A 17,278-nucleotide genomic window follows, 5' to 3' on the forward strand; every position below is an offset into this window, starting at 1 on the left:
CGGGCTGCCCCCAGTTGGTGAGGGTAGGCAACAACACATCCGCCATGCTGACCCTCAACACGGGGGCCCCTCATGGGAGTCTGCTTAGTCCCCTTCTGTACTCCCTATTCACCCACGACTGCGTGGCCAAGCACAACACCATCATACATTTTTCAGATGACACAACGGTGGTAGGCCTGATCAGCGACAACAATGAGACAGCCTATAGGGAGGAGGTCAGAAACAGGGCAGTGTGGTGCCCGGACAACAACCTCTCCGTCAGCAAGACAAAGGAGCTGATCGCGGACTACATTCACATCAACGGGGCTGTAATGGTGTGGGTCAAGAGCTTCAAGTTACTCGGTGTACACATCACTAAAGATCTATCATGGTCCACAAACCAACACAGCTGTGAAGAAGGCACGACAACACCGCTTCCCCCTCAGGAGGCTGAAAAGATTTGGCATGAGCCCTCAGATGCACCATTGAGAGCATCCTGACTGGCTGCATCACCACTTAGTATGGAAACTGCTTGGCATCTGACCACAAGGTGCTAGAGGGTAGTGCGTACAGTAAATCAGTGGGGCCGAGCTCCCTGCCATCCAGGACCACTAAACCATGCGCCGTCAGAGGAAGGCCCCCCCCAAAAAATAGTCAAATACTCCAGCCACCCAAGTCATAGATTGTTCTGCTACTGCAAGCAGTACCAATGCACCAAGTCTGGAACATTGTTATGCGACTACAACTATCTCCTTTTTGTGTCTAATTTGAAACTGTGCCATTCAAAGGTGACTGTCTTCCAGGTAATGTGTTTGTATTTCTATTTACTGTTATGTGTAGCTTCTCGCTACACTCGCATTAACATCTGCTAACCATGTGTATGTGACAAATAAAAATGTGATTTGATTTTAAATATAGTGGCTAACTGTTTTATTTATTTTCATTCAGAAGTGTTGTTAGCCAGCTGTCAGACTGTGAATAGACTAGTACTACATTTATCCAGTAGGGGAGAGTGGGGTAAATTGTTTTGTTTTTTACATTAAGCATCACTCCATCAAGGGATATATAGTATTATAACAAAGATATCTAGGCTACATATATTTCACGATGTTGTGTATCCCTGGAAATAATCAGAATTCAAGTAAACATTAGTTTTGAAAACTTAGCTTGTCCAAAAAAAAGTGGTCTCTTGGCACAACTTACCTTGGGTATGGGGTAAGTTGTGCTACAGGACAGGGTAAGACGCCTACACATTTCTGTACTGAATGAAATTTAAAGACTACCTTTTTAAACCATGTCTATTTTTTTTTATTTCCCAAACACAATTCAACAAAATTGCTTTTTGTCTTATTTTTAAGCATATTTTAACACAGGCTTAACACCTAACAAGCATTATGAAACCTCTAACAATAAATGAATTTGACTTGGTGAAAATATGGTTTCTTCCTTCAGACTACATGAAATTGTGACCTCTTCCTAAATATGTGGTCAAATTATACATTTTGTGTATGGTTTCCTAGAAGGATGGCTCAATTTACCCCTTTGGCGCAATTTACTCCACTCTCCCCTAGTAGCTAACATACTAACTAGAGCCATCTTACAGTTTAAAAAAAAAGAAGTTTAACTACAAATGGATCTAGAAACTTGGGTTAAAGTAACTAACAAATATATGATTAGGTACACATACACGAACTACTGTTAGCCTTAACAATGATTGCAACATTTGGTAACACTGACAGCTAACTGGCTAGCTAGCTACTCTATCTACCTCAAGTTGGTTCTTCAACTAGCTGGTCAGCCTCAGATCACAAACTGAAGATGACTTAGTTAGCTAACAAGATAAATATCTGCTGATATTTTTTTTTAAGTCAAAATTGTTTGATAAATATAGCTAGCTAACTTAGATGTCAAGAACTAACGTTAGTCTCCAGTCCTATTCTTTCTGTGACAGCAGCTAACGTTAACCACCACCAGACAAGTTATTTAATCAAACACCAGTAGCTACACCTATTTACTAAACATCATTCGCGAAGTTTCACTAAATAATTTATATGTTATTCAATACGTACCTAGTGTGTTGTCTAGCTAGCTTGTTAGTTCAACGAATCTCCTAAACAATTGCCATAAAACAGTAGGAAAGACGTGGAAGAGTTAAAGACCAATGGTAGAACCCTCGCTGCATTCACCAAGCCAATCAGTGTACGACAGAGGCGGGTGTTGTAGGTCCTCGACCAATCAGAGTGAATAATAATACCCTGTTTTTGTCCCATGATAATTTTGAGGAATCTCGCAGATTATTTTGGGGGTGATTGTTATATTTGATCAACAGCTACATGTTATTTGCATGAGTCACAACAACAGATAATGACCCTGTCGTGAACGTGCTCACCATGACACAAAACCCGACTTCGAACCACACAGATTTGTTTGTTTACATCGAGTTCTCGCGTGATACTGCTTCGCATGTGTCTGAGGCAGTTTCAGCGAGAACTCTGGGCCCAGTTGCATGAAACATATTTAATTTTCTCATTTTTTAATTCAAGTTTCCTTCAATTGAATCAAAGATTATGGATATACTGGGAAGATACATGTCTCTCCGCCCTAACAATGGGAGTCGTTGTCCACAAAGCGGCATGTCGGCCTGTCCAGCTCACGGCTATCCTTTCTTTGGATTGGTGGATACATTTAAATTGAAGGGGTTTTATTGGCATGGGAAACATGTTAACATTGCCAAAGCAAGTGAAGTAGATAATAAACAAAAGTTAAATAAAAAATGAAAATTAACAGTAAACATTGTACTCACAGAAGTTCCAAAAGAATGAAGACATTTCAAATTTCATATTATGTATTTATAGTGTTGTAACTATGTGCAAATAGTGAAAGTTCAAAAGGGAAAATAAATAAACATAAAAATGGGTTGTATTTACAAGGGTGTTTGTTCTTCACTAGTTGCCCATTTCTTGCAGCAACAGGTCACAAATCTTGCTGCTGTGATGGCACACTGTGGTATTTCACCCAGTATATATGGGAGTTTATCAAAACCGGGTATGTTTTCAAATTCTTTGTGGATCTGTGTAATCTGAAGGAAATATGTGTCTATAATATGGTCATACATTTTGCAGGAGGTTAGGAAGTGCATCTCAGTTTCCACCTAATTTTGTGGGCATTGTGCACATAGTCTTCTCTGTCTTCTCTTGAGAGCCAGGTCTGCGTACCCCGGCCTTCGCAATACCCCGGCCTTCGCAATAGCAAGGCTATGCTCACCGAGTCTGTACATAGTCAAAGCTTTCCTTAAGTTGGGGTACATCTCATTATTGTAAGACATTTTTGAATATTCGATAAGAGTGCTTCTTCAATGAGGTTTAACGGCGGTTGGCAACCGGTTGGCATCCGGTTGGCATCCAATATGTTGCATTACCGTTGCATTACCGCCACCTACTAGACTTGCTTGAAATAATAAATAAACAAATACCCTACCATCTAACACGACACTCACAAAAACATCTAACAAATAAAATTAAAATAACACCACCCTACTCCACTATTTAGTCCTACCTCATGCCACCAACCTGAAAGGATGGGACATCACCACTTAAACACACCCTGTAACTCTTCCCACACAACCAAATACTTCTCTGCAGCTGCCACCACAATCTCAATTTTCTGTGACTTATGTCCATCCCTGCAGTAGTTGATAACCATTACTATAACTGCTAAAAATCCAATCTTACTGAAACATATATCACTTGTTGGTTTATCCCTCTGTACTGGTACAGATCTACTATTCACTCCACTCCTCTCAGGATCCCTCTCCCTTGACCCATCTTCCTTTACTTTCTTCACTGCCTCAGCATATGACAACTTCTGCACTACTCTAACCTTAAACCCTTAAAGGATTACCTTAACTTAGGAAATGTTTGAGGGACTATATGCAATACCCTTAAACAATTCCCTTAGGTAAGGTAACATTATTATTAAGGTAAGCCTTTAAGGGAAACACATAAAGTTGCACTTTGCAGAAATTGCTCTGCCATTTCCTGGTTGCTAAGATTTTAAACATAACCACACTACTAACCCTAACATTAAGACCAAAAAGCTCATTTTAGTTTTCATACATTTTTACGACAGCGACTATTTAATCTCAGGATGCTGAAGAAATTCAGCATATCCCGAGGGCCCTCACAGTGTTCCATAGGAACACCATCGAGAGCAAACTGTCTGGCTGCAACTCCACCACCAGGGAACGCAAGGCACTACAGTGGGTGGTACACTCAACCTGCCATCCAGAACACCTACACCAAGTGTTGCAGGAAGGCCAAGAAGATTCTCAGGGACCCCAGCCACCCGAGCTATGGCCTGTTCTCCCCGTTTCAATCACTCAGACAAGGACAGAATATGAGCATCATGGCAAAAACTGTAAGACTGACCAATAGCTTCTACCCCCAGACCTTCAGGCTGCTGAATAGCCAACACTAAATCAGCTATCTTCTCCCCCTTTCACTGTAGCCTGTAATTACATCTGCAACCCTGTACATGTGACTATTAAACTAATCTAAAATATAATCTAATCATGACTAAAGATGGCTGTGGTAACTAGTGGAAACTCTACTAGTCTGGCTTCTGCCGCATTCAAAACTGTGAACTAGGAAATCTCTGATTTCCGAGCTTTCAAGACAACTGGGAATGGTCATCCAACTCGGAATTCCAAGTCTAAGTTCTAGGACTCCGACCTGAAGATCACTGACGTCATGATTTGACCTCGTTTTAAGTAATGTGGGTCACATTAGCCAGGCCCAAAATCACCACCACACACAGAAAACTCCTAGATACAAATAAATATCTGAAACTGGCAGTTTTGTTGAATTATTTATCTTCTCTTTTGTGCATTTGTCAAGTGATCTATGTGTATGGGCTGGTGGGACCTTCAGCCTGTGTGCATGTCATTTGAGAATTTAACAAGACAAGTCTTTTTTTACAAATGTAATTTTTACATTGAATGACTGGGCGGGCCTTAGGCGTCCACATCAGTGTGCAAATAAGTTAGTATATAGGCTACAGTCTCATGTATTATCCAGGTAATGCTCCAAATGTCACATAATAAAATAACCATTGCCATTTAAATCTATGAGCTGGACATGGGAGGAAAAATATAGTATTTCAAGGCACAGTAGGCTTTTCAGTCTGAAAAGAAACACTACAACCCTTTTTATATAATTTGTGCAACATAGGTACAGACATCAAAATGGACGTCTTTTCTGTCACATTGGGTGATCCAAATAACCTCTCCTTCAAGTGCACTTGTTCACATCCCTACACTGTTATGAAATGACTGGTATAAGAAATATGGTGGAAACTCCCAATAGCACAGGCCAACAACAATCCAATGATTTTAAATTTGTGGGAAGTAATGAATGAGTGCACACTTCAGGAGGAAGGAGAGACTATTGGGACATACACCCTGTCATTCTGAGGAGGGTCTTTCATAGACATGATGTCATCCAGGTGTAGTGAGTTAGGTCTCCCCACAGCCTCCTGGAGCTTTGCCTGTTTTGGAGCACTGCTTCACCGAGGAGCCCAGGTTATCGGCCAGCAGAAACGGGCTGAGGTGTCCGTACTGAAAAGGGATAGTTCAGGATTCAAATGATCATCAGTAAATGCCAGTTGAGGTATTTGCAGATTAGCTTTATTTCCTATAATAATTTAAAAAAAAAAATAATACAGTCCCTGATTGCTTTTGGGTACCATGTTACTATTGTAATTACATGGCTATTACAGAGCTATAAGGTGTTACCTTTGTAAAGTGGTACCTACCTTCTGGATGCAGAAGTCCGGGGAGAAGCGAGAGCACTGAAGGATAGCAGCCATCTCCCCATCCACCTGCAGCGCCACGTCCTTCTGCACAGCACAACATCACAGGGATTATTATACATCCACTTAACATATTAGGCAACCCATACAATTTGTGCATTGACTTAAAGTAGTGTGGAATCCATTTGTATGTATAAAAGGTGTGTGTATCAGTGGTCCATACCAACTACTGTATTAGTATGCATACACAAGTAAAACAATTGTTCATAAAATAAGGGAACAACATGACCTTGCTACGTAACCAAAATGCTGCCTTTATGAGAATTGCTTAGGTGAGGGTAGTCCTATTACGCTGTGTTTCAGGGCTCTCCAACCCTGCTCCTAGAGAGCTACCCTCCTGTAGGTTCACTCCAACCCTGCTCCTAGAGAGCTACCCTCCTGTAGGTTCACTCCAACCCTGCTCCTAGAGAGCTACCCTCCTGTAGGTTCACTCCAACCCTGCTCCTAGAGAGCTACCCTCCTGTAGGTTCACTCCAACCCTGCTCCTAGAGAGCTACCCTCCTGTAGGTTCACTCCAACCCTGCTCCTAGAGAGCTACCCTCCTGTATGTTCACTCCAACCCTGCTCCTAGAGAGCTACCCTCCTGTAGGTTCACTCCAACCCTGCTCCTAGAGAGCTACCCTCCTGTAGGTTCACTCCAACCCTGCTCCTAGAGAGCTACCCTCCTGTAGGTTCAATCCAACCCTGCTCCTAGAGAGCTACCCTCCTGTAGGTTCAATCCAACCCTGCTCCTAGAGAGCTACCCTCCTGTAGGTTCACTTCAACCCTGCTCCTAGAGAGCTACCCTCCTGTAGGTTCACTTCAACCCCTGTTGTAACTAACGTGAATCAGCTCATCAACCAGCTAATTATTAGAATCAGGTGAGCGAGATTGAGATTGGAGCAAAAACTACAGAACAGTAGTTCTCCAGGAAAAGGTTTGGAGAGCCCTGCCGTGTTTGCACCAATATACCTTGAAGCAGTGGGAGGAGTCAAACTCCAGCTGACACGGGTAGTCGGGCACTGTCCCCTTGTAGGTCACTATTCCACTTGACATCTCAAGCTTTTTCGGCAACTTAAAGAGCCGGTAAGTGCCAGACGCATAGCTAATATCACCTGCAACACATTGGAAATGGAAGTGACTGACTAGGCTTAAATGTTTTATACTAAATGCTTCTAGACCACATTAATAAATGTGCTATTAGTTAGGTTAGCGTGAGAAGTGTATACTTTTTCCATCCTACAGTAAGCAGCCTTACCTGCTTTCTTTTTGAGCTCGCAGTTGTGGACCTCAATGTGACTGGCTGAGATGAGGTGAGGCGTGCTGAAGCCCACCTCCTGGACCAATGAGATAAAGTCGCGCCAATAGAGGGAACCGCCCATTCCCTCACCTATCACAAAACACAAAAGAAAAGAGAACATCATCAGTGTGAAGTGCAGTTCTACAATTTGCACGGCACACTCGGGTCAAGTGAAACCACTTAAGGGTATATTGAGATGTTACCAATGAGACTGAATCTGAAAAATATTTAAGATAAGAGATAGGCTTTTCTACAGAAGCAGAATATGCATTACCAAACATTCTTTGTCTGCTAGGAAGGTGCAACTTGATCACTTACCCCACAGAACTGAATCCTCTTTTAAGTGGTCAGGAACAACATTGCTGGCATACATGTCACTGTAGTACAATTCACCACCCTCCTATGTCACACAGGAGAGATGGGAGAGAGACACGGGCAAAGAAATTAGTACTTTTCAGGAGACACAGTCACTGCCATCTGTATTTTATAAAGCCCAGGGATACTCTTTTTAATAATCATGTTATGCAATGATAACAGGCAGTGTGGTGGACTATTTACCTTGAGGACCTTATAGGCTTCACGTAGAACTGTTTTCTTATCAGGGCATAAACAGATGACACAGTTTGACCTGGAAGAAACAGTAGATAAAAGAAGTGGATTTTTGTTCACTTTCCCAACAGATCGTGACACAGTAAAACAGATAAACGATCAAAAGAGAAAGAAGGACTCATTGTTTTGATAGCAAATTAACATGATTGTTCCTCAACTTACACTATGATATCCATAGAGTCATTCTCAACGCCAGCTGCAGTTAGCTTCTCCATATACCCCTGGAGGAAGGTGGTGTTGGGTTTCTCAAAGCCAAACTTCTCCTGGTGGTATGGGATGTATTTACGGGACACTAGAATCTGAGCACAAAAAATACATTTAGTAGCCGATTTTACACATTCATTTTTGTATTGATGACCCCAGCCTGAATTTAATTCATGATGCTGGCATTGCAAGGACCATGCTCTACCAATTGAGCCATACACTACCACAGCAGAAAGCAGAGTATCACACACCAATGTAATAGAATGATTGTTATATTACTGAATATATAGGGTGAGTGGATATATAGGTCTGGGTGCTATACATACCAGTTCCTCAGTCATATCAATGCCTGTGACATGGCCAGTCTCGCCAACTAGTTTACTGAGGGCATAGCAGTCTCTGCCGGAACCGCTGCCCAGGTCCAAGATTCTGCAGCCCTGAAGTTTCTCTGGAACAGGAAGACCACAGCCAAAAAACCTAGAACAAGATGATATATATAGCCTTTCGTGAACGAACACTTTTCCCTTTTGCTAGCACTGACTTTGCTGATAGCTACTTTATTGAGGAAAAATGTACTTACTATGACTGTGATATGTTATTGGCTCACCTAGCTATCTTAAGATGACTGCACTAACTAAGTCGCTCTGGATAAGAGTGCCTGCTAAATCTGGAACAAAGAGTGTGTGTCCTAAACAGTTTCACATTTCTGCAATATTAGTCTTTATTCATGTATATTGGTTGGAAATTAATGTATTCTACTTCTCCATCATTATACAAATAGATACATTCTCAACAGAAGCAGTCGAATCAGTCATCCTCATACCGTTTGGTTACTTCAGGGTGAACGAGATTGAGGGCCTCTATAGCACTCTTGGGCATTGGCCTGCAGGGTAGAGAGCAGGCAGCACTAGTCTGCAGATCACAGGTGGACTCCAGGCGAGAACCATAATATTGCTGAGGAAGAGATCAAAATATATAAATGTCACTATTAAAATACTTGGTACCAGTGTTTCCCAAACCTCTGTCCTTAGATGTCGCCAACAACTGTTCCACTGATCTTGAACAAGCACACCCATTTAATTGGACATGATCATCAATGCCCTGATGTAATTTATATGCAGACCTCAAGCACTACCCTGATTGTACTTGATTCCATGTATCATGCAGCTCTTAGGTTTATTACCAACCAAAAGCATCTGACACACTGTTGGCTAGTCTTCGTTGACTCTACATAGGCTTAAACATTGCTATACTATATGAATTATGATCTAAGGCAGTTTTGGTAAAACGGACACTATTTTTGTTCTTAATAAAGTCTGAAAATAAATACCAGATATGGTCTCACTCCTACTTACTTCTAGCGGTTCCTAAAATCAGAACAGATCATGTCAAAAAGTGTTTAAGCTAATCAGCTCCGTGGTCTTGGAATTCTCTCCAGACCAGCTTGAAACCCCAGAATCTTGTTTCCTTGGAGGAGTTTAAAACGTTTGTTGACTCACATGTTACTGAAGAATGTGATTGTCATTAGGACTTGATGCGGTGGTACATATGATAGATTTTTTTATGACATTTGTATGTTTCTGTAATTGAAATGTGTTTATGTATGTGTCAAAAACACTGTACAGACATGTTACAGTATATCTGATATTTGTCTCAAACATTGTTCCCCCAGCACGTGCCTTGGTTGAACAAGGTCTCTCTTGAAAAATAGATTTTTATCTCAATGAGACTAACCTGGATATATAAAGGTTAAATAAATCAAAATAATAATAAATCAAGCCCTTGACGAGCTGAATATGGGGGTAGTCTCCAGACACAGATTAAACCTAGTCGTGGACTAAAAATCACTTTCAATATTCAGTTTGGTTTTTAGTTCAGGACTAGGCTTTATCTGTTTCAAAGAAATCACCCAAGACCATGTGGAATACGTTTCCAATTTCTAAATTCACCTGTCTGCTCCCCAGCCAACGTGATATGATATTGTTGCGAATTGGAACCCGTGTCCTGGGACTGGAGAGCCAATCCCGTAACCCAGAGGTAGGCAACCCTGGTCCTGGAGTGCCTCAGACACTTCATGTTTTTGATTTAACCGACCTGGATGACCAGGTGTGTTGAATTTAGGCAATCACTGAACTGATCAATTAGCTCAGCTGGGCAGGTGTGGTGCCTAGTTGGACCCAAATCCTGCAGTATACCGGGAAAAGGGTTGCCTGCCCTAACCATTATTCTGATAGCAAATATGATAATACCCTTACAAAAAAGATTGCAGTTTTGAAACTGCAGTCGACTGTGGTGTCTTGGACGTAGTAATTGCTGAATAAATTACTGTAGCCAAAAACAGTTATTTTGGACGCAGTATTTGCAGCATACTGCACTCTAACTACGCTTACAACAGCGTGCTACAGTTACTGCATCTTTTTTTCGTAAGGATAAACCTACCGTGACATTGTCACGCACTTGTTTTGTTGACTTAATGACCGGAGGAGTCACGGGGGAAATGGTTATTTGAAGCCTGATTTGACCATGTTAATGTTGATTAATTTTGGTCTGGACACAGAAATGGGGACAGAGTGGTGGGGTAATGTCCGGGGAAAGTACTGTAGCTGTCCACTCCTGTTAGCGCTAAAATACGTAATCTTTTGAACCCTTTTGCTTTCTTTTCAAAATGTGTAGAACAATTACTGCAAGACAATGGCGACAGCATGTTGCGCGGTGTTGTGTTGAAAGATCGGTGCAGGGAACAAGGTGCAACACTTATTACACATACCTAGGCTGAGGGTAGGTACTCTAGGAGATCAAAACGTCTTTCTTTAGCTACCTTTAATAATGTGTAGCTACATGCATGGTTGGAATCTCAAAACAAACCTACCTTGACATTGTCATGGACTTGTGTTGACATGTTGACAAAAATATTTTTTAGAGGCAGACTCTGGATGAACTTTGAAATCCTTCTTCTTCGAGGTTTAACGGCGGTTGGCGTTGAATAAATGTTGCATTACCGCTACCTACTAGACTGGAGTATAACTCTTATACTTTGCTGATCTATTTTTTTCTACAAATAAAATACCCTACCATCTAACACTACACTCACAAATAACAATGAACACCATACTCCACTATTTAAATGTATTTAGTCCTTCCTCGTGACAACAACCTGAAAGGATGGGACATCACCACTTAAACACACCCTGTAACTCTTCTGATGTCACGTCTCACGCACCCAAATACCTCTCTGCAGCTGCCACCACAACCTCTATTTTCTGCAACTTACATTCCATTCCTGCAGTACAGTTTTTTATATTTTTTATTTCACCTTTATTTAACCAGGTAGGCAAGTTGAGAACAAGTTCTAATTTACAATTGCGACCTGGCCAAGATAAAGCAAAGCAGTTCGAAACATACAACGACACAGAGTTACACATGGAGTAAAACAAACATAGTCAATAATACAGTAGAAACAAGTCTATATACAATGTGAGCAAATGAGGTGAGATAAGGGAGGTAAAGGTAAAAAAAAGGCCATGATGGCAAAGTAAATACAATATAGCAAGTAAAACAGTGGAATGGTAGATTTGCAGTGGAAGAATGTGCAAAGTAGAAATAAAAATAATGGGGTGCAAAGGAGCAAAATATATAAAATAAAATAAATACAGTAGGGAAAGAGGTAGTTGTTTGGGCTAAATTATAGGTGGGCTATGTACAGGTGCAGTAATATGTGAGCTGCTCTGACAGCTGGTGCTTAAAGCTAGTGAGGGAGATAAGTGTTTCCAGTTTCAGAGATTTTTGCAGTTTGTTCCAGTCATTGGCAGCAGAGAACTGGAAGGAGAGGCGGCCAAAGAAAGAATTGGTTTTGGGGGTGACCAGAGAGATTTACCTGCTGGAGCACGTGCTACAGGTGGGTGATGCTATGGTGACCAGCGAGCTGAGATAAGGGGGGACTTTACCTAGCAGGGTCTTGTAGATGACATGGAGCCAGTGGGTTTGGCGACGAGTATGAAGAGAGGGCCAGCCAACGAGAGCGTACAGGTCGCAATGGTGGGTAGTATATGGGGCTTTGGTGACAAAACGGATTGCACTGTGATAGACTGCATCCAATTTGTTGAGTAGGGTATTGGAGGCTATTTTGTAAATGACATCGCCGAAGTCGAGGATTGGTAGGATGGTCAGTTTTACAACGGTATGTTTGGCAGCATGAGTGAAGGATGCTTTGTTGCGAAATAGGAAGCGAATTCTAGATTTAACTTTGGATTGGAGATGTTTGATGTGGGTCTGGAAGGAGAGTTTACAGTCTAGGTATTTAGGTATTTAGGTAGGTATTTGTAGTTGTCCACATATTCTAAGTCAGAGCCGTCCAGAGTAGTGATGTTGGACAGGCGGGCAGGTGCAGGCAGCGATTGGTTGAAGAGCATGTATTTAGTTTTACTAGTATTTAAGAGCAATTGGAGGCCACGGAAGGAGAGTTGTATGGCATTGAAGCTTGCCTGGAGGGTTGTTAACACAGTGTCCAAAGAAGGGCCAGAAGTATACAGAATGGTGTCGTCTGCGTAGAGGTGGATCAGAGACTCACCAGCAGCAAGAGCGACATCATTGATGTATGCAGAGAAGAGAGTCGGTCCAAGAATTGAACCCTGTGGCACCCCCATAGAGACTGCCAGAGGTCCGGACAGCAGACCCTCCGATTTGACACACTGAACTCTATCAGAGAAGTAGTTGGTGAACCAGGCGAGGCAATCATTTGAGAAACCAAGGCTGTCCAGTCTGCCGATGAGGATGTGGTGATTGACAGAGTCGAAAGCCTTGGCCAGATCAATGAATACGGTTGCACAGTAATGTTTCTTATCGATGGCGGTTAAGGTATCGTTTAGGACCTTGAGCGTGGCTGAGGTGCACCCATGACCAGCTCTGAAACCAGATTGCATAGCAGAGAGGGTATGGTGAGATTCGAAATGGTTGGTAATCTGTTTGTTGACTTGGCTTTCGAAGACCTTAGAAAGGAAGGATAGGATAGAAATAGGTCTGTAGCAATTTGGGGAGGTCTGGGGAGAACCAAGGACTATATCTGTTCCTGGTTCTACATTTCTTGAATGGGGCATGCTTATTTCAGATGGTTAGGAAGGCATTTTTTTAAATAACCAGGCATCCTCTACTGACGGTATGAGATCAATATCCTTCCAGGATACCCCGGCCAGGCCTAGCAGCACGAGCTCTGAAGATAGATGGGGGTCAATCAGTTCACATATGGTGTCCAGAGCACAGCAGGGGGCAGAGGGTGGTCTATAGCAGGCGGCAATGGTGAGAGACTTGTTTTTAGAGAGGTGGATTTTTAAAAGTAGAAGTTCAAATTGTTTGGGTACAGACCTGGATAGTAGGACAGAACTCTGCAGGCTATCTTTGCAGTAGATTGTAACACCGCCCCCTTTGTCAGTTCTATCTTGTCTGAAAATGTTGTAGTTAGGGATGAAAATTTCAACATTTTTGGTGGTCTTCCTAAGCCGGGATTCAGACACAGCTAGAACATCCGGGTTGGCAGAGTGTGCTAAAGCAGTGAATAAAACAAACTTAGGGAGGCGACTTCTAATGTTAACATGCATGAAACCAAGGCTATTACGGTTACAGAAGTCATCAAAAGAGAGCGCCTGGGGAATAGGAGAGGAGCTAGGCACTGCAGGGCCTGGATTCACCTCTACATCACCAGAGGAAAAGAGGAGGAGTGGGATAAGGGTACGGCTAAAAGCAATGAGAATTGGTCGTCTAGAACGTCTGGAACAGAGAGTAAAAGGAGGTTTCTGGGGGCGATAAAATAGCTTCAAGGTATAATGTACAGACAAAGGTATGGTAGGATGTGAATACAGTGGAGGTAAACCTAGGTATTGAGTGATGATGAGAGAGATATTGTCTCTAGAAACATCATTGAAACCAGGAGATGTCATCGCATGTGTGGGAGGTGGAACTAATAGGTTGGATAAGGTATAGTGAGCAGGACTAGAGGCTCTACAGTGAAATAAGCCAATAAACACTAACCAGAACAGCAATGGACAAGGCATATTGACATTAAGGAGAGGCATGCTTAGTCGAGTGATCAAAAGGGTCCCGTGAGTAGTGAGGTTGGTTGGTGTCACGGCGATTCAGACAGCTAGCCGGGCCATCGGTAGCAAGCTAGCATAGGATGGAGGTCTGTTTTTTAGCCACCTCGTGAGTTTCCGTCGGTAGGATTAGTGGGGTTCCGTGTGGTAGAGGGGATCAATCCAATTTGCAAAAAAAAAAAATGTATATAGTTAGAGGCCCAAGAAAAGAAAAAAATTGTCCGATAGGTCTATTCAGATAGCAGCCAATAAGACAGCTAACGATTAGCGGACTGCAGATGGGCGTTCAGGTAACGTCGCGACGGAGGAGCCAGCTGGATACCTCCCTCCGGCAGATAACGTCGGCAGTCCAGTTGTGAAGACCCGGTGGGGCTCTGCGTTAGCAGTAAAACGGGTCCGGATAGTTGATTGTAGCCCAGGAGTGACTGATTGAACTCTTCAGCTGGCTAGCTCCGGAATAATTGATGTTTGCTCCGGAATCGACGTAAGCCGATAGTCACACGGATAGCAGCAGTTGATAAGCATTACTATAAATCCCCAAAATCCAATCTTACTGAAACATATATCACTTGTTGGTTTATCCCTCTGTACTTGTACAGATCTACTATTCACACCACTCCTCTCAGGATCCCTCTCCCTTGACCCATCTTCCTCTACTTTCTTCACTGCTTCAGCATATGACAACTGCACTACACTAACCCTGGAAACCTCAATCTGCCTCTCTCGCACGGGACATTTCTGATCCCCAGACCCATAGGCACCCCTACAATTAACACATACCACTACTTCCCCCAGTGCTGCACATTCCTTTGTCTCATGCCGTTCTGCACACCTAGGAACCTTCCTCCTAAACAATGCTGCCACATGCCCATAAGCTTGACACCTGTAACAACGTAATGTTGTCAGCACCACAAAAGCTTGTACAGGATAACTTATATGTCCTAACATCACGGGAATCTTCCCCTTCAGTTGGTCAGCTATCACATTTACCGCTACTTTGGACACTGTGTTAACAACCCTCCAGGCAAGCTTCAATTCCATACAACTCTCCTTCCGTGGCCTCCAATTGCTCTTAAATACTAGTAAAACTAAATGCATGCTCTTCAACCGATCGCTACCTGCACCTACCCGCCTGTCCAACATCACTACTCTGGACGGCTCTGACTTAGAATACATGGACAACTACAAATACTTAGGTGTCTGGTTAGACTGTAAACTCTCCTTCCAGACCCATATCAAACATCTCCAATCCAAAGTTAAATCTAGAATTGTCTTCCTATTTCGCAACAAAGCATCCTTCACTCATGCTGCCAAACATACCCTTGTAAAACTGACCATCCTACCAATCCTCGACTTTGGCGATGTCATTTACAAAATAGCCTCCAATACCCTACTCAACAAATTGGATGCAGTCTATCACAGTGCAATCCGTTTTGTCACCAAAGCCCCATATACTACCCACCATTGCGACCTGTACGCTCTCGTTGGCTGGCCCTCGCTTCATACTCGTCGCCAAACCCACTGGCTCCATGTCATCTACAAGACCCTGCTAGGTAAAGTCCCCCCTTATCTCAGCTCGCTGGTCACCATAGCATCTCCCACCTGTAGCTCCAGCAGGTATATCTCTCTAGTCACCCCCAAAACCAATTCTTTCTTTGGCCGCCTCTCCTTCCAGTTCTCTGCTGCCAATGACTGGAACGAACTACAAAAATCTCTGAAACTGGAAACACTTATCTCCCTCACTAGCACTAAGCACCAACTGTCAGAGCAGCTCACATATTACTGCACCTGTACATAGCCCACCTATAATTTAGCCCAAACAACTACCTCTTTCCCTACTGTATTTAATTAATTAATTAATTTTGCTCCTTTGCACCCATTATTTTTATTTCTACTTTGCACATTCTTCCATTGCAAAACTACCATTCCAGTGTTTTACTTGCTATATTGTATTTACTTTGCCACCATGGCCTTTTTTGCCTTTACCTCCCTTCTCACCTCATTTGCTCACATTGTATATAGACTTGTTTATACTGTATTATTGACTGTATGTTTGTTTTACTCCATGTGTAACTCTGTGTCGTTGTATCTGTCGAACTGCTTTGCTTTATCTTGGCCAGGTCGCAATTGTAAATGAGAACTTGTTCTCAACTTGCCTACCTGGTTAAATAAAGGTGAAATACCCCAGTAATCACTCCTTTCAATTGCGCTCTTTTCTTGAGAGCAAAACGATTCACATCTCTTGCCCCCATTCGTTTATTTTTATTGAACCTTTATTTAACTAGGCAAGTCAGTTAAAAACAAATTCTTATTTACAAACCCCGGACAAACTTGGACGACGCTGGCCCAATTGTGCCCCAACCTATGGGACTCCCAATCACGGCCGGATGTGATACAGTCTGGATTAAAACCATGGACTGTAGTGACGCCTCTTGCCCTGAGATGCAGTGCCTTACTGCTGCACAACTCGGGGACGTCTGCTCCCTCTGACCAGCAGAAACACATAATTATCACACGACCACTTCTGGTTATCCTCACCGATTCCACAGCACCCAACTATATTTTCACCTACCCTGAATCCTTAAATGGATCAGCCAAAAGCAAGGGCCCACTTTTCCAAAAACTTCACTCCTACTGTCACAGATTCATCTTTATACTGGCCCTCCGTGCAAGCCTCATGCTCCGAGAACATCACCACACCTCCATTCCTCCTCCTTATTCCAAGTAAAACTCTCCTTGTGGTAATAATGTACTTCACCTGAGCACATCTTGTTCTTGCCTTCTCAAGGGACGCCATTTAACCGGCTGTCACAATCTCCGTACAATCAGCACAAACCTCTCGGGATGTAACGTTAGCGCTCAACAATGCATCCCAATTGTAAAGCGGCAGCTTCGTCTTGATGTTCTTCTTTATCAATAGGTACCACGACGCTTTTCCATTTAAAAAAAGCGCGCTCTCTTTCTCCAGGATTCCTCGATTTCCTTGGAGCGTGACGTCGGCCTCCAGTCTCCACTTTGAAACCCAAACATCAACTGTGTTCGAATACCCATACTAACATACTATTAGTTAATTTTAGTATATTGTAAACAAACAGTATCCTTTCAGTTGAGCTATATATTTTTTATATATATATATATTTAACATTTTTATTATAAACACAAATACAAAAACAGATATATACAAACAAGAGCCCATAAACCTAACACACAGGGGTATTACATATGAAGATATATTTTCAGTTTGTCAATTAAGTTT

The 17,278-nt window shown here is 42.5% G+C and overlaps 2 protein-coding genes across 10 annotated transcripts in view; both read right to left on the minus strand.

The window, feature by feature from the left end:
* Positions 1 to 2,154, minus strand: part of LOC109905648 (BCAS3 microtubule associated cell migration factor) — a 405,490-nt gene extending 403,336 nt beyond the window's left edge. For all 8 annotated transcript variants that reach the window (XM_031790754.1, XM_031790752.1, XM_020503154.2 and 5 more), the window contains exon 1: positions 2,049 to 2,154. The gene's annotated coding sequence lies outside the window, so the exon portion shown is untranslated. The remainder of the gene's footprint in view (positions 1 to 2,048) is intronic.
* A 2,678-nt stretch (positions 2,155 to 4,832) lies between these two features.
* Positions 4,833 to 16,891, minus strand: zgc:153372 (arsenite methyltransferase). Of its 2 annotated transcripts, none has more exons than XM_031790758.1 (10): positions 16,781 to 16,891; positions 8,763 to 8,893; positions 8,266 to 8,416; positions 7,898 to 8,034; positions 7,685 to 7,754; positions 7,445 to 7,526; positions 7,085 to 7,216; positions 6,799 to 6,941; positions 5,791 to 5,874; positions 4,833 to 5,593 (listed from the first exon to the last, which is right to left on the minus strand). In XM_031790758.1, the coding sequence occupies exons 1-10, from the start codon at positions 16,817 to 16,819 to the stop codon at positions 5,492 to 5,494; spliced, it is 1,071 nt and encodes a 356-aa protein (XP_031646618.1). In that variant the 5' UTR covers positions 16,820 to 16,891; the 3' UTR covers positions 4,833 to 5,491. The 2 variants fall into 2 exon arrangements, with proteins under 2 accessions (XP_031646618.1, XP_020358744.1); XM_020503155.2 differs by lacking the exon at positions 16,781 to 16,891 and adding an exon at positions 10,809 to 11,132.
* Between the last annotated feature and the right edge of the window lie 387 nt (positions 16,892 to 17,278).

The sequence above is a fragment of the Oncorhynchus kisutch genome, linkage group LG15 (genome assembly GCF_002021735.2).
Source record: "Oncorhynchus kisutch isolate 150728-3 linkage group LG15, Okis_V2, whole genome shotgun sequence".
Classification (NCBI taxonomy): Eukaryota; Metazoa; Chordata; class Actinopteri; order Salmoniformes; family Salmonidae; genus Oncorhynchus; species Oncorhynchus kisutch.